The sequence below is a fragment of the Hemiscyllium ocellatum genome, chromosome 45 (genome assembly GCF_020745735.1).
Source record: "Hemiscyllium ocellatum isolate sHemOce1 chromosome 45, sHemOce1.pat.X.cur, whole genome shotgun sequence".
Classification (NCBI taxonomy): domain Eukaryota; kingdom Metazoa; phylum Chordata; class Chondrichthyes; order Orectolobiformes; family Hemiscylliidae; genus Hemiscyllium; species Hemiscyllium ocellatum.
The window spans coordinates 16,194,942-16,220,239 of NC_083445.1; the positions used below are offsets into that span (position 1 = coordinate 16,194,942).

General features: G+C 41.2%; 1 protein-coding gene across 1 annotated transcript in view; it reads right to left on the reverse strand.

Annotated features, from left to right (window-relative positions):
- The window catches only part of LOC132835873 (adhesion G protein-coupled receptor L4-like), a 39,441-nt gene extending 15,368 nt beyond the window's left edge, over positions 1-24,073 (reverse strand). Inside the window, exons 1-6 of the mRNA XM_060854971.1 lie at positions 23,995-24,073; positions 18,364-18,441; positions 16,125-16,183; positions 12,594-12,759; positions 10,007-10,075; positions 2,109-2,290 (exon numbers count right to left, since the gene is read on the reverse strand). Of these exons, the coding sequence (XP_060710954.1) occupies positions 2,109-2,290; positions 10,007-10,075; positions 12,594-12,759; positions 16,125-16,183; positions 18,364-18,441; positions 23,995-24,043 (603 nt within the window). The 5' untranslated portion in view covers positions 24,044-24,073. The remainder of the gene's footprint in view (positions 1-2,108; positions 2,291-10,006; positions 10,076-12,593; positions 12,760-16,124; positions 16,184-18,363; positions 18,442-23,994) is intronic.
- Between the last annotated feature and the right edge of the window lie 1,225 nt (positions 24,074-25,298).

Consider the following 25,298-nt stretch of genomic DNA (forward strand, 5'->3'; position numbering starts at 1 on the left):
GCTGTTCCATCCTTTCCAAGTTCTTGACATCTTTTATGCAAAGTAATCCAATTGAGGTCTAACCAGTGATTAACAGAAAGGTTTAGCACAACATTCTGTTTATACTCTACACATCTATTTGAAAAGCCAATGACGCACCGTGCATTTATCAGAATCCTTGTAAACTTTTTCTGTTACCTTCAAACAGTCATTGCTCTCAGAAAAGGAGAAAAATAAGCTCTTTCAAGGGATGCAGGTATCGCTAGGAACACCAGCACTTGTTGTCCATCCCTATTTGCTCTGAACTGAGTGACTAGCTACTTCATTCCAGAGAACAGTTTAAATGTTGCATAGAGGCAGACCAGGTAAGATGGCAGATCTTTTCTCTTAAGGGCGTTAGTGTACCAAGTAGGTTTTACAACACTCGATAATAGGTTTAGTGACCGTCACTGTTAGTAACTTTCGACTCCAGATTTTATTGATTGAATTTAAATTATAATCCACCAGGTGCTCTGGTGGCATGGGAACCCATGTTCCCATAACATTAGTCTGAGCCTTTAGATTTCTAGACAGTTTCCTCATAAAGGAATATATGACATTAAGCCCATAACAGCATTATGCTAATATCGCCCCAATCCCTTCATGTCCCATGGCCTTAAAAATGACTCTCTTTTATCTGAGTCATATTTTACAAGTCAGCCTTTGGAACGGGTCAGACTGGAACCTGGGCCTCTTGTTTAGAAGCAAGACACTACCATTGAGTCACAAGGCCACTTTTACCTGTACATATAGACTTACCACTTATTCCAGCACTGCCTCACTTGTACTGTAATTCTGTATATTGGTCCATGTGGGCTGTGGTAATTTTCTTTTTCAGTGGTGGTAGTTTGAACAGAACAGAATTCCTATGGTGCAGAAAGATGCGATTTGGCCCATAAATCCTTCACTGACCCTCTGAGGAGCATCTCATACTGTTCCTGTAACTGACGAATCCACCTAATTTGCATATCCCTGGACACTATGGGACAAATTAGCATGACCGGTCTGCCAAACCTGAGCACTTGGAGGAAACCCACGCAGATATGAGAAGAACATGCAACCTCTGCACGATAATCACCCAAGACTGGAATTGAACACAGGTCCCTGGCATTGTGAGGCAGCAGTGCTAACCACTGTACCACCATGCTAATTCAAAAGATTCCTTTTTGACCAAGTAGTTTGATATCTGATCTAATCATCAAATCTCAACAGTTTGGAAGCAGGCCATTCAGCCCATCAAGTCACATTAATCTTTCGCAGAGCATTCGGCTCAAACCCTTCCCCTACCCTGTTTCTGGAACCCTGCATATGGCTAGCCTATCTAGTCTGCACATCCCTGGACACTAGGTGCAATTTAGCATGGCCAAGCCACCTAACCTGCGCATCTTTGGCTGTGGCAGGAAACCAGAGCACCCAGAAGAAACCCACACATACAGTTGACTGATGGTGAAATTGAATCTGGATCCCTGGCTCTGTGAGGCAGCAGTGCTAACTAATGAACCACTGTGATGCCCATTGCAGTGTAGCTCACTATGTCTCTGAGTGAGAGCGTATTGAGTTCGTAATTACTTGAGACATTGAAAGTAAGTACTTTAGGTCGACATTCCAGCACAGTACTGAGGCAGTTCTGATCTGAAATGTCGTGTCTTGAATGGGATTTTTAATCCAGAACCTTGGCTTCCCTGACAGGTGAATATAAAAGATGCTTTGGCTATAGTTGTCAAAGAACAGAAGAGCTCCCCTCCTGATCTTTTTGCCAATATTAATCCCTTAACTAACAATACTGAAACAGATTATTTGGTTATTGCATTGCTCTTAGTGGGAGTGCAAATTAGCAGCTATATTTCTACTTTGTGACAATGACTACATTTCCAAAGTTGACAAAATATCCTGAGATGATTGAGTTTGTGAAAAGTGTCATGTAAATACAATTTTTAAAAATTTTATAAACTGTTGGCCATTATCTGTGCTCATGCTGCTGAAAGTAGAGTAGATCTTCTATAGATTATTGCCATTTGCCATTATATTGAATCATTTGGCTGTACATGTTAATTGAACACTTTTTGCAGGAAAAATATAACTTGACAAACCTGATTATTTTGGAAGATAAAACGGATTAGTTCACAAGGTTTCCTCAGGCATTTTGCCCTTTTTATGCCTGTGATTATATCAAAGATTATTGTGATCTCTGGTTTTTTTATGTCCTGCATGTCCAAACCTACGCCTTTAGGGTCAGTGCTGTTGTATGAGAAGAAGGCCACAGCAACGAGATCTGTGGGTAATTCAATAGTACAGACATTTTAACAGGGGACAAAAACCAGGAACAGCAGTTGGCCATTTAGTATCAACACTGTTCAAGCATTCAGTCAAGTTATGGTTGGAGATTTACTTAAAATCCACCTTCCCACATTATACCCATGTCACTTGATTCCCTTTAGATCCAAAATCTATCAATCTCAGCCTTGAATATGTAAACTGATTCGTGGATGGCAAATGGGGAGAGACAGGACTTTGATCAGATGGACCAAGGAGTGATAGATGGAATTTAATTTAGATAAATGTGAAGTATTGCATTTTGGTAATGCAAATCAGGGCAGGTCTTACACACTTAGTGTTATTGAACAAAGTGAAGTTGGGGTGCGGGTTCATAATTCCTTGAAAGTGGACCCACAGGTGGACAGAGTCTGGTATGCTTGCCTTTATTGATCAGTGCATTGAGTATCGGAGTTGGGAGTCATGTTACTGATGTACAGGATATTGTTAAAAAAAATCACACAGTGCCATGTTATAGTCCAACACATTTATTTGAAAGTACTAGCTTTCATAGTGGAGCAGGATCATAAGACACAGAATGTATAGCAAAGGATCCTGGTGTCATGCAACTAAAATAATACATTTAACAAACCTGGATTGTTACCCGATTAAGGAGCAGCGATCCGAATGCTAGTACTTCCAAATAAACCTGTGGGACCATAACCTGGTGTTGTGATTTTTAACTTTGTGCACCCCAGTCCACCACTTGGCACTTCCACACGGTACAGGATATTGATTAGGGTACTTTTAGAATGCTGCATTCAATTCTGGTCTTCCTGTTATTATTTTTAGATTAGATTACTTACAGTGTGGAAACAGGCCCTTCCACCCAACAATTCCACACCGGCCCGCCAAAGCACAACCCACCCAGACCCCTTCTCCAGTGACCCCTTCACCTATAGATGTTAAACCTGAAAGGATTGAAAAAAGATTCACAAGGATGTTGCTGGGATCAGAAAGTTTGAGCAATAGGGAGAGGCTGGGGCTATTTTCTTTGGAATATTGGAGGCTGAAGGGTGACCTTATGGAGGTTTATAAAATTGTGAGGGACATTGTTAGGGTGAATAACCAAGGCCTTTTTTCCCAGAATAGGGTAGTTCAAAACTGGAGAGCATCGGTTTAAGCTGAGACAGGAAAGATTTAAAAGGGATGTAAAGGGTAATTTTTATTTTCCTTACAACGTAGTGCATGCATGGAATGAGCTGCCAGAAGAAGTGGTAGAGGCTGGTACTATTACAAAATTTAAAAGACATCTGGATGCGTACATGAATAGGAAGGGTTTGGAGAGTTACGCACCAAATGCGGGCAAATGGGATTAGATTAATTTAGGATATCTGGTTGACCTGAATGAGTTGGACCAAAAGATCTGTTTCATACTAAATTACTCCATGACTCTACATTCGCTAGAGTTTGGGGGGGGGGGGGGGGGGGGGAAACTAGACAGGGTAGATACAGAAAGAATATTTTGATAACTGGAGAATCCAAGACCAAGAGTTCTAGTTTAAGGATAAGAGGTCCGGCCAGTTAAGATTGAGATGAAGAAGAATTTCTTTACCTAGAGAGTGGTAAGCCTATGGAATTTTCTGCCACAGGAATCTCTTGAGGCCAAAAAAATTGAAGACTATTAAGAAAGATTTAGATATAGTTCTTAGGATTAGTGGGGATCAAAAGATATGGAAGAAAGTGGAAACTGGGTTGGATGAGTTGTACAGTAGTAGGGAATTTTAATTTTCCTAACATAGTCTGAGACTGCCAGAGAGTTAAAGGTTTAGATGGGATGGAATTTATTAAGTGAGCTCAGAAACGTTTGCTCAAGGAGTATATAGAGGGTCCTACTCGGGAAGAGGCAAAGCTCGACCTACTCTTGGGAAATAGGGCAGGAAAGTGACGGAGGTGGCAATGGGGTATCAGTGACCAAAGTTCAGTTATTTTAAAATCGTTATGGAGTGACACAAAACTGGTCCACAGGTTCAAGTTCTAAACTGGGTCAAGATGAATTTTGATGGAATTATCTTGAAGGGTTGATTGGAGAAATTTGTTTTGCAGGCAAAGGGACCACCAGCAAGTGGGAGGACTTTAAAAGTGAGATAGCTAGAGTTCAAGGTCTATATGTTCCTGTTTGGCTGAAAGGCAAGATTGACAGGAATCGGGAACCCTGAATGACAAGAGGTTAAGAGGCTTTGACCAGAAAAAGAGGAGGTATGGCTCAGGTACAGGCAGCTGGGATCAAGGGAATCTCTGGAAGTATATAGGGGGTACGGGAGTTTACTGAAGAAGGAAATAAATACGATGAAAAAGGGACTATGAGATATCCTTGGCTGAGAAGATTAGGGAGAATACAAAGAGGTTCTTCAAGTATTTTAACGGAAAAAGAATAACTAGCAATGGAATAGGATCCCTCAAGGACCATTGTGAAATTGTCTGTGTAGAACTGCAGGAGATGGGCAAGGACCTCCATGAATATTTCTTTTCTGTGTTGACTGTGGAGAAAGTAATGAAAACTTGGGAATTTGGGGAAGTTAGTGCTGATATCTTGGGGAATAGTCTATATCACAGGAGAGAAGATGTGAGATGTATAAGAATATACGAAGGTGGATAAATCTCCTGGTCCTGACCAGATATATCCAAGAACACTGCAAGAGGCTGGAGAAAATATTACTGATTTTTTGGATATTGTTAGCCACGGGTGAGGTTCTGGAAGATTGGAGTGTATCGAATGTTGTGTCCTTATTCAAGAAGAGCTGCAGAGAAAAACCTGACAACTATAGACCAGTAAGCCAAACATCTGTGGTAGATCAGTTATTTGAGAATATTCTGCAAGATAAGGTATACATGCATTTGGAAAGGCAGTGTTTAATTTGGAAGGAGACTTTTGGCATACTGACGTCATCAGCCGGAGCTTTGAGTAAGAAAGTTGGAATCGTCATCATGGCTTTGTGCATGGGAGACCATGCCTCTCAAATCTGTTAGAGTTCTTTGATGAAGTGACGAGGAAGGTTGATGAGGACAGGGTGGTTGATGTAGTCTGTGTGGATTTCAATCAGCCGTTTGATAAGGTTTCTCTGGAGTTTAGATCGCATGGAATCCATTCTTTAGAATGTAGGATAGTGAGACAGGGGAATCTTCTAGAAGTGTATAAGATCACGAAAAGCATGGATCAGGTGAATGCACTCAGTCTTTTTTTCCAGGGCTAGGGAATTGAGTATGAGAAGGCATCAGTTTAAGGTTAGAGTGGAAAGAATAAAAGGGAACCTGAGAGGCAATGTTTTTTTCAATGAGAGTGGTATGCATGCTGAATGAGTTGTCAGCAGAAGTGGTTGAGGTGGGTATATTGACATTTGAAAGGCATTTGAACAAATACATGGATAGGAAAGATTGAGAAGGCCAAGTGCAGGGAAATGAGCTTAGCGTTGATGGACATTTTGGTCCAAGATGAACAAGAATGGGCCAAAGGGCTTGTCTCCGTGTTGTAGGACTCTAGACCACATTGAATATTGGAGCAGGCTTGACAGGCCAAATGGCTTGCTTCTGCTCCTGTGTTGTATATTGCTACGTTCCTATGACAGGTGAAATCTATATAACAGAGAAGGTGGTGCTGGATATTTTAAAATGCTAAATGTAGATAAATCCCAGGGCCTGATTAGCTGTACCCTAGAACTCTGTGGGAAGCTAGGGAAGTGATTGTTGGGCCCCTTACTGAGATATTTGTGTCATTGATAGGGAGACACAATAGGAAACAGGGGATAACAGTGGAAAGATGCTTGTCGGACTGGAGGCCTGTGACTAGTGGAGTGCCTCAGGGGTTGGTGCTGGACCCGTTGCTGCTTGTTATCTATATCAATGATTTGATTGAAAGCGTATAAAGCATGATTAATAAGTTTGCAGATGACACTAAAGTAAGAGGTATCGTGGACAGTGAGGAAGGTTGGCAGAAATTGTAGCAGGACCTCGATCAGCTGGCGAAGTGGGCCAAGAAATGGAAAATGGAGTTTAATGTAGATAAGTGTGAGGTCTTGCATTTTGGAAAGTCCAATCAAAGTAGGAGTTTTGTGGTGGATGGTTTAGCCTTAAGGAATGAGTGGAACAGAGGGACCTTGGAGTTCAGGTGCATGATTCTCTGAAAGTGGAGTGACAGGTAGACAGGGTAGTGAAGAAGACTTTTGGCACACTGGCTGTCATCACCCGGGGCTTTGAGTAAGAAAGTTGGAAAATTTTGTTGCAGTTGTACAGGACATTCGTCAGGCTGCACTTGGAGCACTGTGTTCAGTTTGGTCACCTTGCTGTAGGAAGGATGTTATTAAACTGGAAAGAATGCAGAAGAAATCTACAAGGGTGTTGCCAGGACTCAATAGTCTGAGTTATAGGAAGAGGTTGGACAAGCTAGGAGCTTTTTCGAATGTAGGACGGTGAGGGAGGATCTTCTCAAAGTGTATAAAATCATGAGAAGCATGGATAGGGTGAATGCACTGAGTCTTTTTCACAGGGTTAGGGAATCGAGGACTAGAGGGCATAGAGGACTAGAGGGCATCCGTTTAAGGTTAGAGGGGAAAAAATAAAAGGGAACCTGAGAGGCAACTTGTTTCCACTGAGGATGGTGGACATGTGGAATGAGTTGCCAGTGGAAAAGGTTGAGGTGGTTATATTCACATTTATTAAAAAGCATTTGCACAAATACATGGATAGGAAAGGTTTAGAGGGATATGGGCCAAGTGCAGGGAAATGAGGTTAGTGTTGATGGACATTTTGGTCTGAGTGGACTAATTTGGGCCAAAAGGACTGTCTGCATGCTGTAGGACTGTTATGAGTCATGTGATCAGCCATGATCACATTGAATGGTGGAGTAGGCTTGACAGGCCAAATGGCCTGCTCCTGTGTTGTTTATTGCTATGTTCCTATGACAGGTGAAATCCATATTGCAGAGGAGGACATGCTGGATGTTTTAAAATGCATAAATGTGGAGAAATCCCCAGGACCTGATTGGATGTACCCTACAACTCTGTGGGAAGCTAGGGAAGTGATTGCTGGGCCCCTTGTTGAAATATTTGGTGTCATTGATAGTCACAGGTAGGGTGCCGAAAGACTTGAGATTGGTTGACATGGTGCCACTATTTCATAAGGTGGTTGGGAAAGGCCAGGGAACTATAGACTGGTGAGTCTGACATTGCTGGTGGGCAAGTTTTGGTAAGAATGCTAAGGCATAGGATTTACTTGTATTTGGACAGGCAAGGACTGATTAGGGATAGTCAACATATGTTTGTGAATGGGAAATCATGTCTCACAGTAACTTGACTTTTTGAAGAAATAACGAAGAGGAGTGATCAGGGCAGCACAGTGGATGTGATCTATATGGACTTCAGTAAGGCGTTTGACAAGGCTCTTCATGGTAGACTAGTTAGCAAGATTAGATCACATGGAATACAGGGAGAACTAGTCATTTGGGTACAGAACTGACTCGAATGTAGAAGACGGAGGGTGGTGATGAAGGGTTGGCTTTCAGACTGGAGGCCTGTGACCAGTAGTGTGCCACAAGGATCAGTGCTGGGTCCAGTGCTTTTTGTCACTTATAAAAATGATTTGGAGGAGGGTGTACAGTTAGTATGTTTGAAAATGACATCAAAAATGGAGTGTGGTGGACAGTGAAGGAGATTACCTCAGAGTACAATGGGATCTTGATCAGATGTGCCAATGAGCCAAGGAATAGCAGATGGAGTTTAATTTAGATAAATGTGAGGTGCTGCATTTTGGAAAGGCAAATCAGGGCAGACTTAGACACTTAATCATAAGGTCCCAGAGTATATTGCTGAACAAAGAGACCTTGGAGTGCAGATTCATAGTTTCTTGAAAGTAGAATTGCAGATAGATAAGATAGTGAAGAAGGAATTTGTTATGCTTTCCTTTACTGGTCAGAGCATTCAGTTTAGAAGTTAAGAGGTCATGTTATGGAAGTACAGGACATTGGTTAGGCCACTTTTGGAATATTGTGTCCAATTCAGGTCTCCCTCCTATCGGAAGGATGTTGTGAAGCTTGGAAGTGGTCAGAGAAGATTTACAAGGATGTTGCTATGGTTGGAGGGTTTGAGCTATAGGGAGAGGCTGAATAGGCTGGGGCTGTTTTCCCTGGTGCGTCAGACGCTGAGGGGGTGACCTTATAGAGGTTTATAAAATCATGAGGGACATGGATCAGGTGAAAAGACAAGGTCTTTTCCCTGGGGTGGGGGAGTCTATAATTAGAGGGCATAGGTTTAGCATGAGAGGGGAAAAATTTAAAAGCGATCTAAGGGGCAACCTTTTCACGCAAATTGTGTGTTTATGGAATGATGGAAGGATTTAGAGGGATATGGACCAGGTGCTGGCAAATGGCTGTAGATTAGTTTAGGATATCTGGTCATAATGCACGAGTTGGACTGAATAATCTGTTTCCACATTGTACATTTCTGTGACTATGGCTAAGTGAGCATTCACAGCACCCCTTATCTTGAGACTGTTGTTCACATTCTCCAGCCAGGGGAGCAAGCAGCTTGCAAGATCATCTTGTAGTCTTCTAAACTCCAAACACCATGATTGATTCATTCTTTATAACTCATTCACAGCATTTATTATTTGCCTATTTATTACATGAACAATTCCTGTATCTGTCACACAGTAGAGGAATCTTACATCGTCAACAAAATTATATTCAAAAGAACATTGTTCATCATTAAATACATTATGCAAATATAAATTGCTGTGTTCGTGCCTACATCATTGTTACTCTATATATGCAATCTAACATGGAAAAAATAAATATGAAAATTTACAAGAGATGCTGTGAGTGATGTATGTGAGTGAGGCAAGGTGGCTATGTGAGCAAAGAAAAGTTGAGTTGAGGGGTTGGTCAGGAATGTGTTTGGTTGAGGTTATTGGGGTGGTAGGGGTGGTGAGGGCAATGAGTGGGAGCGGTGTTGAATTGGATTGGGACCGATGATGAGAGGCAGTTGTGGGGGAATGTTGGGGCCATGAAGTATGGAGCAAGGAGTAGTGCTGAGGGTGGGATAAGGCAGTTAAGATTTTCCTTTATTGGGAGCCACAAGACTACCTTGGTAAAGTTATATTGATCCACTTTCTATTGGACTTCCATTGTAGTTCCAAGCCAGGATACTGTATGACTTGGAGGGGAATTTGTAGGTGGTGATGTTCCCATGTGAATACTCTCTTTGTACTTCCGGGTGGTAGTGGCCACTGGTTTGGAAGGTACTGATGGAGGGGCTTGGTGAATTGCCATTGTGATGGAGGGAATGGATGTGTAGCATAGTGGATTGGGTACTAATCAAGTGGCTACTTTGTTGTGGAGGGAATTGGAGTTTTTTTTATCTGTCTTTGGAATTGCACTCATCCAGGCAAGTAGAAAGTATTCCATCACATTCCTGACTTCAGCTTGATCACTATCTGGTGGACAGCCTTTGTCAGGGAGAGGAGGTAAGTTACTTGTGCAAGCATTTTATCCCCTGACCTGGTTTGTAGCAACAATATTTATACAGCTGGACTGGTAAATTTTCTAGTCAATGGTGATCATGATGTGCTATAGAAGAGTTCAGATGAAACTTTTAAACTCATAGAAATAAATATGAATAAGAAAGAAATTTATCAAAACCTGGTTGACCGTTTTCCACTTCCAAAGGAATCTCCACAAGGTTACCTTGAGCAGATAGTGTTGCTGTTCTGACATTTTGATCAGCATTGAATCTCATAACTTGAACTTCAAGTTCTAAGATAGGAAAATAACCAAAATTCTGGATGTGAGCAAAAATTCCTGTACAGCCTAGTTATTGGCCCTTCCTCATTACTCAATACTAAACCCAGTTGACCCTGATTCACAGTTCATTCTGCGAAGTACAACATCAGAAACCAAACTCCAATTTGCGTTCGGAATCCATCTTCTACAGCAATCATGATTTGGAGGAGCCGGTGTTGGACTGGGTGGACACGCCAGGCTATAGTCCAACAGATTTATTTGTAAGCACCAGCTTTTGGAATGCTGTTTTTTCATCAGGTGGTTGTGGAGCAGGACCGTAAGACACAGAATTTATAGCAAAAGGTTACAGTGTCATGCGGCTGAAATATACTAAACAAACGTAGATTAACTCTTTCATCTTTTAGAATGGGTTTCCTAGTTTCGGTTCATTAATATGTAAGTTCCAGAACTTGTTTTAGGTCACAGTCTCAAGAGAAATTCAGATTTTCTTACAAAAGGTGTCATCTCAGCTCAGACAATGCATTAAAGATGTGAGGTTAAAATCTGTTTAACTTCACACCTTTAGTGCATTGTCTGAGCTGAGATGACACCTTTTGTGAGAAAATTTGAAGTTATCTTGAGAACGTGACTTAAAAGGAGTTCTGGTATTTACATATTAATAAACAAAAACTAGGAAACCCCATTCTAAAAGATGAAAGATTTAATCTAAGTTTGTTTTAATATATTTCAGCCACATGACACTATAACCTTTTGCTATAAATTCTGTGTCTTACGGTCCTGCTCCACAACCACTTGATGAAGACCCAGTGCTTTGAAAGGTTGTGTTTACAAATAAACATGTTGGATTAGAACCTGTTGTTGTGCGATTTTTAACTTTGTCCATTTTCTACAGCATTAGTGTTGATTAGGTTAACCCAGTCAAGAAGTAAATTAAAGTTGTCCACTGGTATTGAATTACCTATGTTACATGTACCTCTAATTTCCTGTTTTACACTGTGCCCAACATTACAGCCATAGTTTGGTGGTCTATACACACTTCTCAATAATATTTTCTGCCCTTTGTCTCTAACTATGCGAAACTAATTCTCCAGCTAGCTCCTTCAATCTAAGATCCTATCTAATGAATTAAATCATCCCTATTAACAACACCACCTCCACTCTTTCCTTTTCACTTAGCCTTTAGGTCCGACGGAAAGTTGGCTTATGATGCAGAATGATGCCTGCAGTATGGGTTCAATTCCCATACAGGCTGAGGTTACCATGAAGGTCTCATTCACTCAACCTCACCATTGGCCTGATGCATGGTGACCCTCAGGTGAAACTACCACCAGTCTGTAATGGGCAAGCAGCCTATGGTCCTCTGGGACTATGGTGACTTTTTTTTAGCCTTCCTAAATGAAATAAAGTATATAATTAAATATTCAGCTCCCAGTCTTAAGCATTGTGTAACCACATCTCTGTAATGACAATTAAATTATGCCTACTTATGCCTTCAAACCATCTACCTGGTATGAATTCTGTAAGCGGTCTGATAGAGTGCCCTTAACTTTGATTCAATTTGATGCTCAACTTTTCTTCATATGTCTTCTAATTTTTTTTAAGCTTCTTTACTACTTACAAGTTTTACTTTTCTCCAATCTGAATACCCTGTTAGGAATTATCTCTGTCAATCTAGTTTAAACACTTCTAACAATAGCAACAAATTTTGCTGCGTGGATGTTAGTCCTAGTCTTGCTAAGGTGCAACCCAGCTATCTGCTCCAGAACTGCTCTGTCCTAAACTAATTCTTCAGACATGTGTTTAATCACTTAATCCTCTCATACCTATATTCTCAAGTGTTCGGCACTGAGAACAGTTCTCACTTTGTTGCTTTCGAGGACCTGCCTTTTAAACTCTTTCCCAACTCCCTATAGTCTGCTTTCAAAACCTCATCTATTTTCCTATATTTATCACTGGTGCTAATGTGGACCATGACTTCTAGCTGTTCACCTTCCTCCATATCAATAGCTTGCAGCTGCTGTATTCCTGGTGTCAAGGAGCAGCCTACCACCCCTGAGTCACATTGCTGGCCACAGTAATGCTTATCTGTATCCCTAATGAATTCCCTTTAATTTTTGCACTTCTTCCCCTCTTCGTCCCTGCTCCCTCAGCATCTAAGCCACCAATAATACCATCGATTTGGCCCTCACCAGTCGCCAAAATAGAAGACCTGTTAGTGAGTGGGATTGGTTTGGGTATTCCTATGTTGCCAGCCAGATTATCTTAGGTACTACTAACTTAGATAACCTGGTTGTCACTCATTTCCTCTTAGCCACTTAGCTCCTAACCAATGTGTGACCATCTCCCTAAACATGCTTCCCACATTATTCCCTTCCTTGCAGATTTACTCAGAGTTCAAACGTTTGTGTATGACATTTTAAATTCAATGTTTTAAATGCTACTTAAATACACCTGATGAATGAAGGTACCATTTGGCTCATGTGAACACATGAAATTGCTAGTGATGTTAAATAAACTTTCATTTAGTTACCAAAATAAGTTGTTGAGAGTCTGTAGTTGTACACATTGATGCAAGTGTTCAGTCCAGCAATTTTCAAAATCTGTCCCAACCTTTTGGATTCATTTCTTTGCTGATCTGAGGCAAACATCCTCTTGGCTATAAGGTCTCCTACAATACTTTCTAGAATATCCAGGTCCTGTGGCACAAGTTTGATAAAGGAAATCAATCAGTTTTACAGTTAGGTACGAATGTTTGTAATGTTCTGGTTAGATCATGACTTCAGTATTGCATCTTGTTTTGCTCACCACACTTTTGAGAAATTCATGAAGGCTCTTGAGAGGGTCTATAGAAGATTTACCAAGATTATTCCAGGGATGAGTGATCTTAGCTCCTGTAGAAAATGTTTTCCCTGAACCAAAGGAAATCGAGGGGTGATTTGATTGAGGTGGACCAGATTATGTCAGGTTTAAATGAGCTTCACAGAAAAGCTGTTCCCATTAATTTCAAGTTTTGGGCAAGGTATGCAGCTGATTGTGAAGCAGAGCATTTTTTCAGAGAAAATGGTAATGACCTAGACCCCTCTGCTTGTGAGACTGCTGGAAGCAGAAAAAGAATCAATGATTTTGAATAGAAGTTGAATGGATACTCAAAGGGAATAAACTTTCAGAGCTTTGTGTTATGACTGGGGGTTTAGGACTGGAGTTCACTACAAAGAGCTAACATGGACTTGGTATGCTGAATGGTCTCCTTATGTGTCAGAATGGGTTGGATTGTATTAGACACTGTGGTCCTCAAACAAGAACCACTACCACCCCCACCAAGTTTAGAAGTCAGGGTGAACTCACTTGCCATCTTGACAGTTGTCCCATTAGCATTGATCAGCATTAAGTGGTTGGAGGTAGGACTTCTGTTGAAAGAGAGTGGCTTCCACACCGAGGAGCCTGGGTAGGTTTGAATTCACAGATCCCGATGAGGATAGTGAATAGGATGGGGTTGGAACACTGGTTTGATTAACCATAATGCAGAGTTAAAGTTGGGGATGATCTTTACATTGCAGTGATGGACAGGTGATGTGGTCCATTAGAACCCTACAAAGGGAAGAATTAGACGATCACCCCATCTGCACTAAAACCATGGATGACTGTAGGTCACTGCAAATGGAATGAGGTACCAGAGGAAATGGTGGAGATGGGTACAATTACATCATTCAAAAGGCATCTCAATGGGTATATGAAGAGGAAGGGTTGAGAGGGATATGGGCCAAGTGCTGACAAATGGGACTAGATTAGGCCGGATATCCGGTCTGCATGGACGAGTTGGACCGAAGGCTCTGTTTCCATGCTGTACATCTCTATGACTCTAAGTAGCATCTTTTAGAGAAGGGAATCTGACACCAATTTCTGTTTTGCATTACCTGTCAGCCATTGCTCAGATGATAGGAATTTTGGGGCCATAGGTTTACTTCTCACTCATAAGAGACTTGAAGATTGAAATGCTGCAATGTTGTTTATGTCTTTCAGAAGAGCCATAAGGCCCAGTGCCCCATGCAATGACTTAAATAATTCTAAATGTTAGTATGAAGCAGGAGAGTTGTCAGTAAAGTACTCATTTCTGAGCCAACATTTTCACAATAACCCCAAGTTGTGCGCCTAAGGACTCCTCACATCATTTGCATTACTATCAGGATGTAGAGACTATTCAGGGCAAATTGATTTCATTACTTGATAAATTAATCAACCAGCTTGTTTATGGTTTATTCCTAATCTGTTTGAATTGCAAACCAGGAAACAATATTTTCTTTTATGAGTTGATACTAACAGTTTTCAGAAATGAGCAGCAAATACAGTATTTGCATCTTCACACGTGATGAAAAATAATACACCAGCCCTTCGAACTATTTCATAACTTCTTTGCAATGTGTAAATTTCTCCTCCATAATCTCTTTCTTTTAAAACTCCTCTGAGATTGTATGTTGATTGCATCCGATCCACCTAATCTCTGCATAATTGTACTTTGTTCCAGATTAGTCAATTTTCTAGTAAAAAATTCTCTATACATACCTTGTCCACATCATTTGCAGTTCTCTCCATGGAGTGTAACATAAAGCTTTGCATTTGCTACAGAATTCTTTCTCTCTCTCTGTCTCCAGCAACCCCTCAAAGCAAGGAGGACACTTGCCACAGAACCTGTGGTTGGAATCTTTTAACTTGGGGAGGCTGCTGTACTGCAACTACTGCATGGTTCTTGCTGACCAGGAAACCTCCTACTTTTACCACCTGCTTCTGATGTATTAGAAAGATTTACAGATGACAATCAATCTAATTGACCATGCTACAAATGCATCTTCTATAGCCATCAAATCTGAGACAGGGAGTCGAATTTCTGAACTGACCTTCTCGCTTAGATGTAGAGACTCCCTGTGCTACAAGGCATCCTGGACAGAGCTTTTTATTCTCGACCTGGCCATCAGCTCCTGTTCCCTCCACCACAAGCAAATATTCCCCAATTCCTTTCATCACAAACAGGTTCATCTTACACTACCCAGTAGCTTTGATTTAAGTTAATCAGACAATGAAACTGTTACTGTTGGATTTGTGCCATAGTTTCCCTATCCATGGTTGATCTTTTTAGCAGACAAATCAGAGTATGTTTCTTATATTTCTGCATGTGCACCCTTTTCATTCTTTGACACATTTCATGCCGTGTTGCCACCTGACTTGGGAATGTTGTATAAGATTCCTCTGGAATTAAAGCGGATCTAGGGTGTGGCAAATATATTTTTATTAATAAATTCAAGGCCACAGAGGTAAACAACTGGTGCATAAACAAAATACATTCCTTCCACTCAAGAATGGCCACAATATGTAGAATAATTTGTATTGTTTCATACCTTTCTTTAAAAATTACTGTTTGTATGATTTAATAATTATTAGTATGAACATTTAAGTTAAAGGTGAAGGACATCACTTTTAACTTACTAATTTGGTATCTGTGAGAAAACTTCAGTGTGATTAGTTGCTTAATACATTTGCTGACTCATTTCTCCATTGACCACTGACCCATTGACTTATTCTGGAATAAATACTCCTGGTCCTCCAGTATTGCACCCAACTATTCTTTATATCTGACCTTCAACTCTCATCCATTTATGTAGGCACTAATTTGTAGTAGTCATCACATTAGAAATCTGGGTGAGGAATTCTGGCTGATATTGTCCCCTCCCTCACATGCACATGCACTGAAGCAAGTTGTAATGAGAAGGTATCTTGCTACAACAGAGGATGGTTAAGGTAAATAATATGGATACATTTAAGATAAAGCTCGGCTAATGCATGGGGGGGGGAAGGAATAGAGGGAGCTGCAATTAGAATAAAATTAAAGGATGGGTGAAGGCATATGTAGAGTATAAATGTTGGAATATTTCATTTGGGACTGGTGGCCTCCATTTCGTAATTCTGAGCAATTCACCATTGTGTAGCTGGTTCTGGTAGGATCTACTAACTCAATACAGATCTGGAACATTGTAGTTGTTTATAAAACTGGGAGCAATTTATAACTTACTTGAATGGAGTTGTTTCCATAATACTGCACTCTGGCTTCAAAATGATCTTCATGTTCAACTGCAACAAAAATTGAACACATTAATGTTAGATTGCTCAATATACTGTAATTCTGGAGCCCAGAAGCAAATTGCCTCAACTTTTAGTACCACATTCGTACCACCGAGGCTGGAATTGAACCCAGGTCCCAGCACTGCTGCCTCACAGCGTCAGGGACTGAGTTCAATTCCAGCCTTGGGCGACTGTCTGTCTGTGTGGAGTTTGTACATTCTCCCCTGTGTCTGCATGGGTTTCCTCTTCGGTTTCCTCCCACAATCCAAAGATGTGAGGTGAATTGCCCAGAATGTTCAGGAATGTGCATGTCAGTTAGATTAGTCAGGGGCAAATATAGATAATAGGGTAGGAGAATGGGTTTGGGTGGCTTCACCTTCAGTGTGGACTTGTTGGGTCGAAGCGCCTGTTCCATACTGTAGGGAATCTATGAATTCTTCTGGGATTCATTACAGTGTGATAGGCAGGTTGTTTAATAAAAAATAGATGGGATGTATTAAAAAGTGAAAGCCTGGTTAATGTATGGGGCAGCACGGTGGCTCAGTGGTTAGCACTGCTGCCTCACAGCACCAGGGTTCCAGGTTCAATTCCAGCCTCGGGTGACTGTCTGTGTGGAGTTTGCACATTCTCCCCATGTCTGCGTGGGTTTCCTCTGGGTGGTCCAGTTTCCTCCCACAATCCAAAGATGTGCAGGCTAGGTGAATTGGCCATGCTAAATTGCTCATAGTGTTTGATACATTAGTCAGAAGAAAATGGGTCTGGGTGGGTTACGCTTCGGAGGGTTGGTGTGGACTGGTTGGGCTGAAGAGCCTGTTTCCACACTGTAGGGAATCTAATTTAAACATTCTGCATGATACAAGTATAATCACGCCTGGAGATTTCATATGCCTCAGAGCGTCCCTTCAGATTTATTAAATTGCACACTGCCTTCTTAGCATGAGAACATCCAAACATGGGGGTTCAAACATTGACTGGTCCATCACTCGGTTCCACGTGCATGCTGACGCAAATATCTTAATTGGACGCTTTTCATTTCTCTCACCACATTCCAATGGAACTACCGGAAAATAATCTGAAAAATGCCGCTCTGGTTTGCTCAAGTAAGGCAAACCAAAACCAAGTGTTATGATAAAGATATCTGATCTACTCCAGTTTGTCCAGCCAGTTCATCATCACCTTGTTAAGGGAGATTTAGCAGGGCTTGTCAGAGTAAACCCGGAAATATTGTTTCCTCTTGTGGGACAGCGTGAAACCAGAGAGCATGACCTTAGATTAGGGTGTTGCCATTTAAGACCGATAAGGAGGCACTTCTTTCAGAGGGTACTGAATATGTGGAAATCTTTGCTACAGAGGGCTATTAAGGCTGGGTTGTTAAATATATTTGAGAATGACAGACTTATATCTCAAAGGAGCCACTACCTGCACAGCAAGGTCATACAAGCAGTGATGTGTTAGTGAGAACATCATCTATTGGTGTGACGGTGGTGGAAGAATCAGTATTTGTTCGGATACTTTGAAGAACTCTTCTTCAGAATGGTGCCATTGGATTCAATTATAATGGCACACTAAGAGAGTAAATGGGAATTTTGGTGAAATATCTCATGTAGAAGAGGACCAGGAAGCACACTTTAAATTTATGGAGTGGCTAGAACGTGGGTCCACACAATCTACAAAATGGTTAGCACTGCTGCCTCACAGCACCAGGGACCTGCGTTCAATTCCTGCCTCAGGTGACTGACTGTGTGGAGTTTGCACGTTCTCCCCGTGTCTGCGTGGGTTTCCTCCGGGTGCTCCGGTTTCCTCCCACAGTCACAAAGATGTGTGGGTCAGGTGAATTAGCCATGCTAAATTGCCCGTAGTGTTAAGTAAGGGGTAAATGTAGGGGTATGGGTGGGTGGCGCTTCGGCGGGTCGGTGTGGACTTGTTGGGCCGAAGGGCCTGTTTCCACACTGTAAGTAATCTAATCTAAGTAATCTAATCTAAAAAAAATAAACTAAAGGTTTCTATCTTTAAGATAACTGAAGCTAGCAACACTTTGAATACTACAAGACATGGAAACAAAATCACGGTGGACTGGAATTGTAGTTGGAGTTGAAATGAGGGATGTGTCCGGGAAAGAAATATGGTCTGTAAATATCACAATAGTCCCCATTCCCACCAAGGTTCATTTCTCCCACACAGTAACTCACCTTTGCAAGGCTCAGTCTGGTCAGGGCTGGTTTGGGCTAAGATTGAAAACTGATTCCAGTAATGACTACAGTACATTGCTGGAAAGAAAAAGCAGGCACAATTAATTTATTTTAATTTGAAGCATTGCACGTATTCAAGTTTAATGAATATTATTGAAGGATAAGTGTGTCTATTCAAGAATAAACTGTGAAAACCAGTTGGTCCTAGTGTGGCTGATAAATTAGATAGATTCTTCATTTCAATTTTTGTGAAGGAGACTCCAGAAGAATTTTGTTCATGAGATGGATCACAGATCAAGTAGACATTAATAGAGAATAGTCTCTGTCTGACTGGTGTCATGTACCATTCACACAAGAAAATAACCACCTCAAGTAAGAGAGAATCTAACCATCTCCTGTTGAAATCCAATGGCATTAGCACTACTGAATCCATTACCAGTGCACATTGGTGGCAGTGTGTGTACCATTTACAAGATACAGTGCAAGAAAAGTTCAAACTTCCTTCGTCAGATGGATTACTGGGCTAATAGTAGACTACTTGGTAGTGTGGATGAGCAGAGGGATCTTGGTGTCCATGTACACAGATCTCTGAAAGTTGCCACCCAAGTAAATAGTGCTGTGAAGAAGGCATATGGTGTACTGGGCTTTATTGGTAGAGGAATTGAGTTCCGGAATCCTGAGGTCATGTTGCAGTTGTATAAGACTCTGGTGCGGCCTCATCTGGAGTATTGTGTGCAGTTTTGGTCGCCATACTATAGGAAGGATGTGGAGGCATTGGAACGAGTGCAGAGGAGGTTTACCAGGATGTTGCCTGGCATGGTAGGAAGATCGTATGAGGAAAGACTGAGGCACTTGGGGCTTCTCTCATTGGAGAAAAGAAGGTTTAGGGGAGATTTGATAGAGGTGTACAAGATGATTAGGGGTTTAGATAGGGTTGACAGTGAGAACCTTTTTCCGCTAATGAAGTCAGCTGTTACTAGGGGACACAGCTTTAAATTAAGGGGTGGTAGGTATAGGACAGATGTTAGGGGTAGATTTTTTACTCAGTGGGTTGTGAGTTCATGGAATGCCTTGCCAGTAGCAGTGGTGGACTCTTCCTCTTTATGGTCATTTAAGCGGGCATTGGACAAGCATATGGAGGTTATTGGGCTAGTGTAGGTTAGGTAGGCTTCGGTCGGCACAACATCGAGGACCGAAGGGCCTGTACTGCGCTGTATTTTTCTATGTTCTATGTTTCTATGTTCTATATGTTCTATGTCAGCATCTTTCAAACCTACAACCTCAACTAACAAGAAAGACGAGGCATGAACATTACAATGTGCAAGTTTCCTCCAAGCCATAGATCATTCTGACTTGGAACTATAGCATCTGTTTTTTTTTACTATCACTGAGTCAGAATCCTGGAACTTCCTCCTTAACAGCATGTGGGTATTCCTACGTTACATGGACTGCAGCAGTTCAATATGACAGTTCACCACTGCCTTGTCAATGGCAGGTACATATGAGCACTAAATGCTACCTTTTTAGTGATGTTCACAATTCAGCTGAGTAATAAATGAAGCTATAAGTTCAGCGATGGAATGCCTATTCTTTTAGGCATAATTTTCATGCAGGAGGTGCATGTGTGGAATGGGCTGCCAGAGGAAGTAGGCTAGAACAATTGCAACATTTAAAAGGCATTTGAATGGGTATATGAATAGGAAGGGTTTGGAGGGATATGTTCTGGGTGCTGGCAGGTGGGACTAGAATGGGTTGGGATATCTGGTCAGCATGGACGAGTTGGACCGAAGAGTCTGTTTCCATGCTGTACATCACTGTGACTGTATGACTGTATGTGGAGGTGCTGGTTTTCGACGGGGGGTGAACGAAGTCAAAACTCACATGACGCCGAGATATAGTCCAACAGGTTTATTTGAAATTGCAAACTTTCAGAGCCCCCGACTCATTCCTCAAGAAGCTAGAGAGAAAGAATAGATCGGACACAGAATTTTTTGTAAAAGATCAAAGGGTTAAGTGAATGTATTGAACAAACGTAGATGTTAAGTTTTTAAACAATTAAAATGGAGGTGCAGGTTTCGATTGATTAATATGTAAATTCCTGCCTCAAGATAACTTCAGTTTTTATCAGAATAAAGGTGACATCTTAAGGCCAGACAAAGCATTTAGGTGTGATGCCATGTTTCAAGTCTGTTTGTATCAGAGCCAGACTGGTTTTATTTCCAAAATAGGCATTTATAAAATGCCACATTGACTGACTGTCTACAGATTTTGTGCTTTTGTGAGTTGCGAGTGTGTGTGTTTGAGAGAGGGTCCAGGATGAGATACAAACTGACTTGAAACATGGCATCACACCTAAAGTGCATTGTCTGGCCTAAGGTGTCACCTTTATTCTGATAAAACGTGAAGTTATCTTGGGGCAGGGATTTACATATTAATCAATCGAAACCTGCACCTCCATTCTAACTGCTTAAAGACTTAATAGCCATCTAGGTTTGTTCAGTACATTTGCATAAATTGTATGACCCAGTGATATTTTACTATAAATTCTGCGTTGGATGTACTCTCTCTCACCAGCTGCCTGAGGAAGGATCATCGGTCTGAAAGCTTGCGGTTTCAAATAAACCTATTGGAGTATAACCTGGTGTCATGTGATTTTTGACTTTATTCTTTTAGGTGCTAACTTAAGTTCCCCGTATTGGACAGAAAATGTGTGCATATTTCTGTTCGGAAACTTGCAGTTTTCCAGTTGCAATGACAAACAAAATGCTTCTCACCACCCGTCAGGGAATGTCCCTCTCCACAGGGCAAACTGCAGCCAAAGACTAGATGAATCAATGAGTAACAATGTTTTAGTGAAAATTTATAGTTCAGGTTGTGATTGAAGTTGTTGGCTGGTTCACTGAGCTAGTTAATTTTCTTGCAAATGTTTTATCTCCCTACGGGATGACATCTTCAGTTGTTCTGTAGCCTTTGGATGAAGCACTGTTACTGTGATCTGCCCAGAATTTATACGGTTCTCTCTGTCCTGGCAGGTGGTTTTATTTCCAGTTTTGTACTGTAATGGTCTATAGATGGGATGTATTTCAGCATGTTTGTTAATGGTACACGTAGCTGAATACCAGGCCTCCAGCAATTGCTGAGGTTGTCTTTGTTTTGGCTGTACCTGTATCGTAACGTTGTCTCAGTTGAATTGGTGTCTTTCATTGTCAGTATGTACTGACATGAGGAAGAACTGGTCATGTCGTTTTGTTAAAAGCTGATGCTCATGTATTTTGGTGGCTGTTAATTCCTTACCAGAGTGTACAGAAAGGTTACACATCCAGACTAGATTATTAATTACAACAGTAACCACCCCAATGTCCACAAAAAGAGCTGTGCCAAAACTCTGTTTAAATACCCCAGACCTCCACAAAAAGAAGAGGAACACCTGTACAAAGTCTTTGCCAATAATGGGTACCCCAACAGCTTCATCCTGGCATACAAACAACACCAAGAAGACACTGAGTATGAGAGCATTTCTGTGAGTGTGTGTGCTTGAGAGAGAGTGTGAACGAGTGTGTGTGCGTGCCTCAACACACTGACCAGCCTACTGTATATGAGAAATGTCTCAGAACTGACTACAAGACTCCTGTGTTCTCTGGGAATAAGGACAGTACACACACCAATAGCCATACTTCGCCAGCTACTATCGAAGACAAAAGACCCCAAGCCCACAACATGCAGGACGAATGTGATATACAAAATACCATGCAGCAACTGCGAGAAACATTACATAGGACAAATGGGCAGGAAATTCGCTACCAGAATTCATGAGCAGCAGCTTGCAACAAAGCAACACAACTAGTTCTCTGCCATTGTCAATACACACTGACAATGAAGACATCAATTCAACTGGGACAACGTTACGGTACTGGGACAGCCAAAATAAAGACAAGCTTGGAAATTCCTGGAGGCCTGGTATTCATCCACAGGTGTCATAAACAAACATGTTGAAATAGACCTCACCTACAGACCATTACAATACAAAACTGGAAATAGAACCACTCGCCATGACAGATAGAACCGCAAAAATTCTGGGCAGATCACAATGACAGCACTTCATCTGGAGATGAAGATGTCAGCACTGAAGATGTCACCCAGTACGGAGGTGAAATGTTTGGAAGAAAATCAACCAGCTCGGCAAACCAACAACAACTTCAATGAGAAATAATGTTGGAACAATAGAACCAAAAGCCAAAAACAATCTAGAGGAAATTACAGAAACTTAGCCAGTGAAACTTAAATTATTTTTAAAATCTCATTTTCGATGTCCTCTGCTTTTCTCCTGTCTTGGGCACCACAGTCACCATATCTCATTGGACATCTAGCATTCCTGAAGGTCCAAACACATGACTCCTGCTTTCAACTGCTTTACCCAACCAAACAGCCCTTTTCTCTCACATTTCCTACTCAAATTCAAATGTTTCTATGACTAGTAAATATAGCCGTTCAAAAAAAGTTAAAATAGCAATGCACTTTTATTTTGATTTACTACCCTTTTATTCCTCCTGGCTATTGCTAGCAGCAGGGTTTGAAGGCCATTCTTTAATCCATGGAGACCCCAGCACAATCCTGAAGAACTGGCAACTCTGGTAGTTTTAGACTTTCCCTGGTTTTACTGATGCTGTCTATGTTCCAGTATTCACACAGGTGGAATGTCATTATGAATACTTCTCAACAAGTGTCCATTTTAGATCAGTAAGGAGGGTTATATGAGCCCTCATTCATTTCTGTTGCAGTACTTGTTTTTTCCAATCATAAAAATGGTTTACTCCCTGTATAGCAGTTTCTACTTTTGTTTCTTGTTTCGGGAATCATCAATATTTGCTTTAACAGATAATCCAAGGGCCCTTACACAGAACAACAGAAGGAGGTATGTTAATTCCTTGAAGGAAATAGGAGCAGTAGTAAGCTATTAAGTCAATCATACTGCATTTCAAACAGATCATGCCTGATCTTCTATCCCATACCCTTTCCTCCCCACTATCCCACTGGGAGTATAGGAACATTTCAGACTTAAACCGATATTAGCTCTTCAAGTGAAGCCACATATTACCTTTTCCCATTCTGCCGTTTTGAATTATTTCTGTCTAGATGTGGGGGTCACTGGCAAGGCTGGCCTCTGTTGCCCATCCCTAGTTGCCGTTGAACTGAATGGCTTTCTAGGGCCATTTCAGAGGGCAATCAAGAGTCAACCATAATACTGGGGAACCGGAGTGATCTGTATGCCAAACCAGTTCAGCACAGTTGATTTCCTTCTCTAAAGGACATGAGTGAACCAGATTAGTTTTTATGACAATCAACAATGGTTAAACGGTCATCATTAGGCTCGCTTTTAATTTCAGGTTTTTAAAAATTGAATTCAAATTTCACATATTCTGTGTCTCTGGAAATATGGGAAAGCTTCGTAGATCACATTAGCTTTTCACCTTGAAGCCACACTTCCTTTTTCATGCAGACTTTCTCGATTAAACCTTTGGAAAAGTTCATTTTGATGTTTAGTTTGTGTTGATGCCCTGCCAATTGAGAACCATCCGTCTGAAAGGTTAAGAATGATACACTTGCCATGACTTGCTAAATATTATCACTTACCCAGTATCACAGAAAGGTATAGAGACTTCATGGTTACCTCACCCTGCATCTTTGGCACTCACTGATTATAACTGCACATTGTACTTGATATTCTCTTTAACTACAGAGCAACTGATAAATATGACACCAGGACACACCCCACAAATTTGAAACTCTCTTCCTCAAAGGGTAGTAGAAGCAGAGACTTTTAATATTGTTAAGCCAGTGGAACTAGATTCATGATATGCAAGTGGTTGAAAGATTTTTGGATAGGCAGGAATAAGGACAAATCAGATCAGCCTTGATCTTGTTGAGTGATGGTGCAGGCTCAAGGGGCTAAATGGTTCAGGCTCCTACTTCAGATATTTTTCAACAACCTGTTCAGATGTATTATGACACAATTCTGGAGCACATGAGACTTGAACCCAGGTCTCCTCCCTCAAGGTAGGGACCCTGCTACTGTGTCACAAGAACTCTCACCTGCTCCAACTTCCGTTTTTGTTTGAAGTCAACCTGTTCAGAAATGTTATTGCACATTGCTGGTGCAGGTGGAACTTGACTCTAGGCCTCTTGGCTGAGAGTTAGGGACATTTTCATGACACCAGAAGGACCACTGCTCAACGTCAGATGTTTTTACTCACCATGTTTAGAGATGTTCCAACACAACCCTTGAATTAGATGGACTTGAACTGAGGTCTCCTGCCTCAGTGGTAGGGACACTACCTCTGTGCCACAAGATGCTTTATTGCTCCAACTTCATATGTTCATATTTGATTATGCTTCCTGTGCCTTGTAAATGATAGACAGGTTTTGGAGAGTGAGGGGAAACAGTTATAGGTAGTTCTCCTACAAAGCATGCTTATTAAATGCATTTGGCTATGACGCAATTTGTGAATTGTGAACTTTTTTTTTATAAAGTGAACTCCCATTCACTGTTATCTGATTCCATCCCTGGCACTACCAGAACAGCAAAACCCAGTCTTAGGATTCTCTGTTTGCAAAATGCAAATTAAGTGTGTTCAGCTAAAGCAGGAATACAATCAGCACTGCAAGCCTTGAAACTTAGCTTGAAACTGGGAATTGTAGAAAGATTAACTTGACTGTGCTTTTGTTTGTGTTAGGCTAATAACTTTTTCTTTGCTTTGACTTTTACTGATACTTTTGGTGGTTTGTCCCTAACTCTGTTTTTCCCATAGATGCCATTATTTATATTGCACGATTTTCTATAATACGGTTTTGCACAGGAATGCAACTACCACATTCTAAGAGAACTACCTGTATTCACTGTCAGCCTCTTTCCACTGTTATAGCTATTGTTCTTAAAT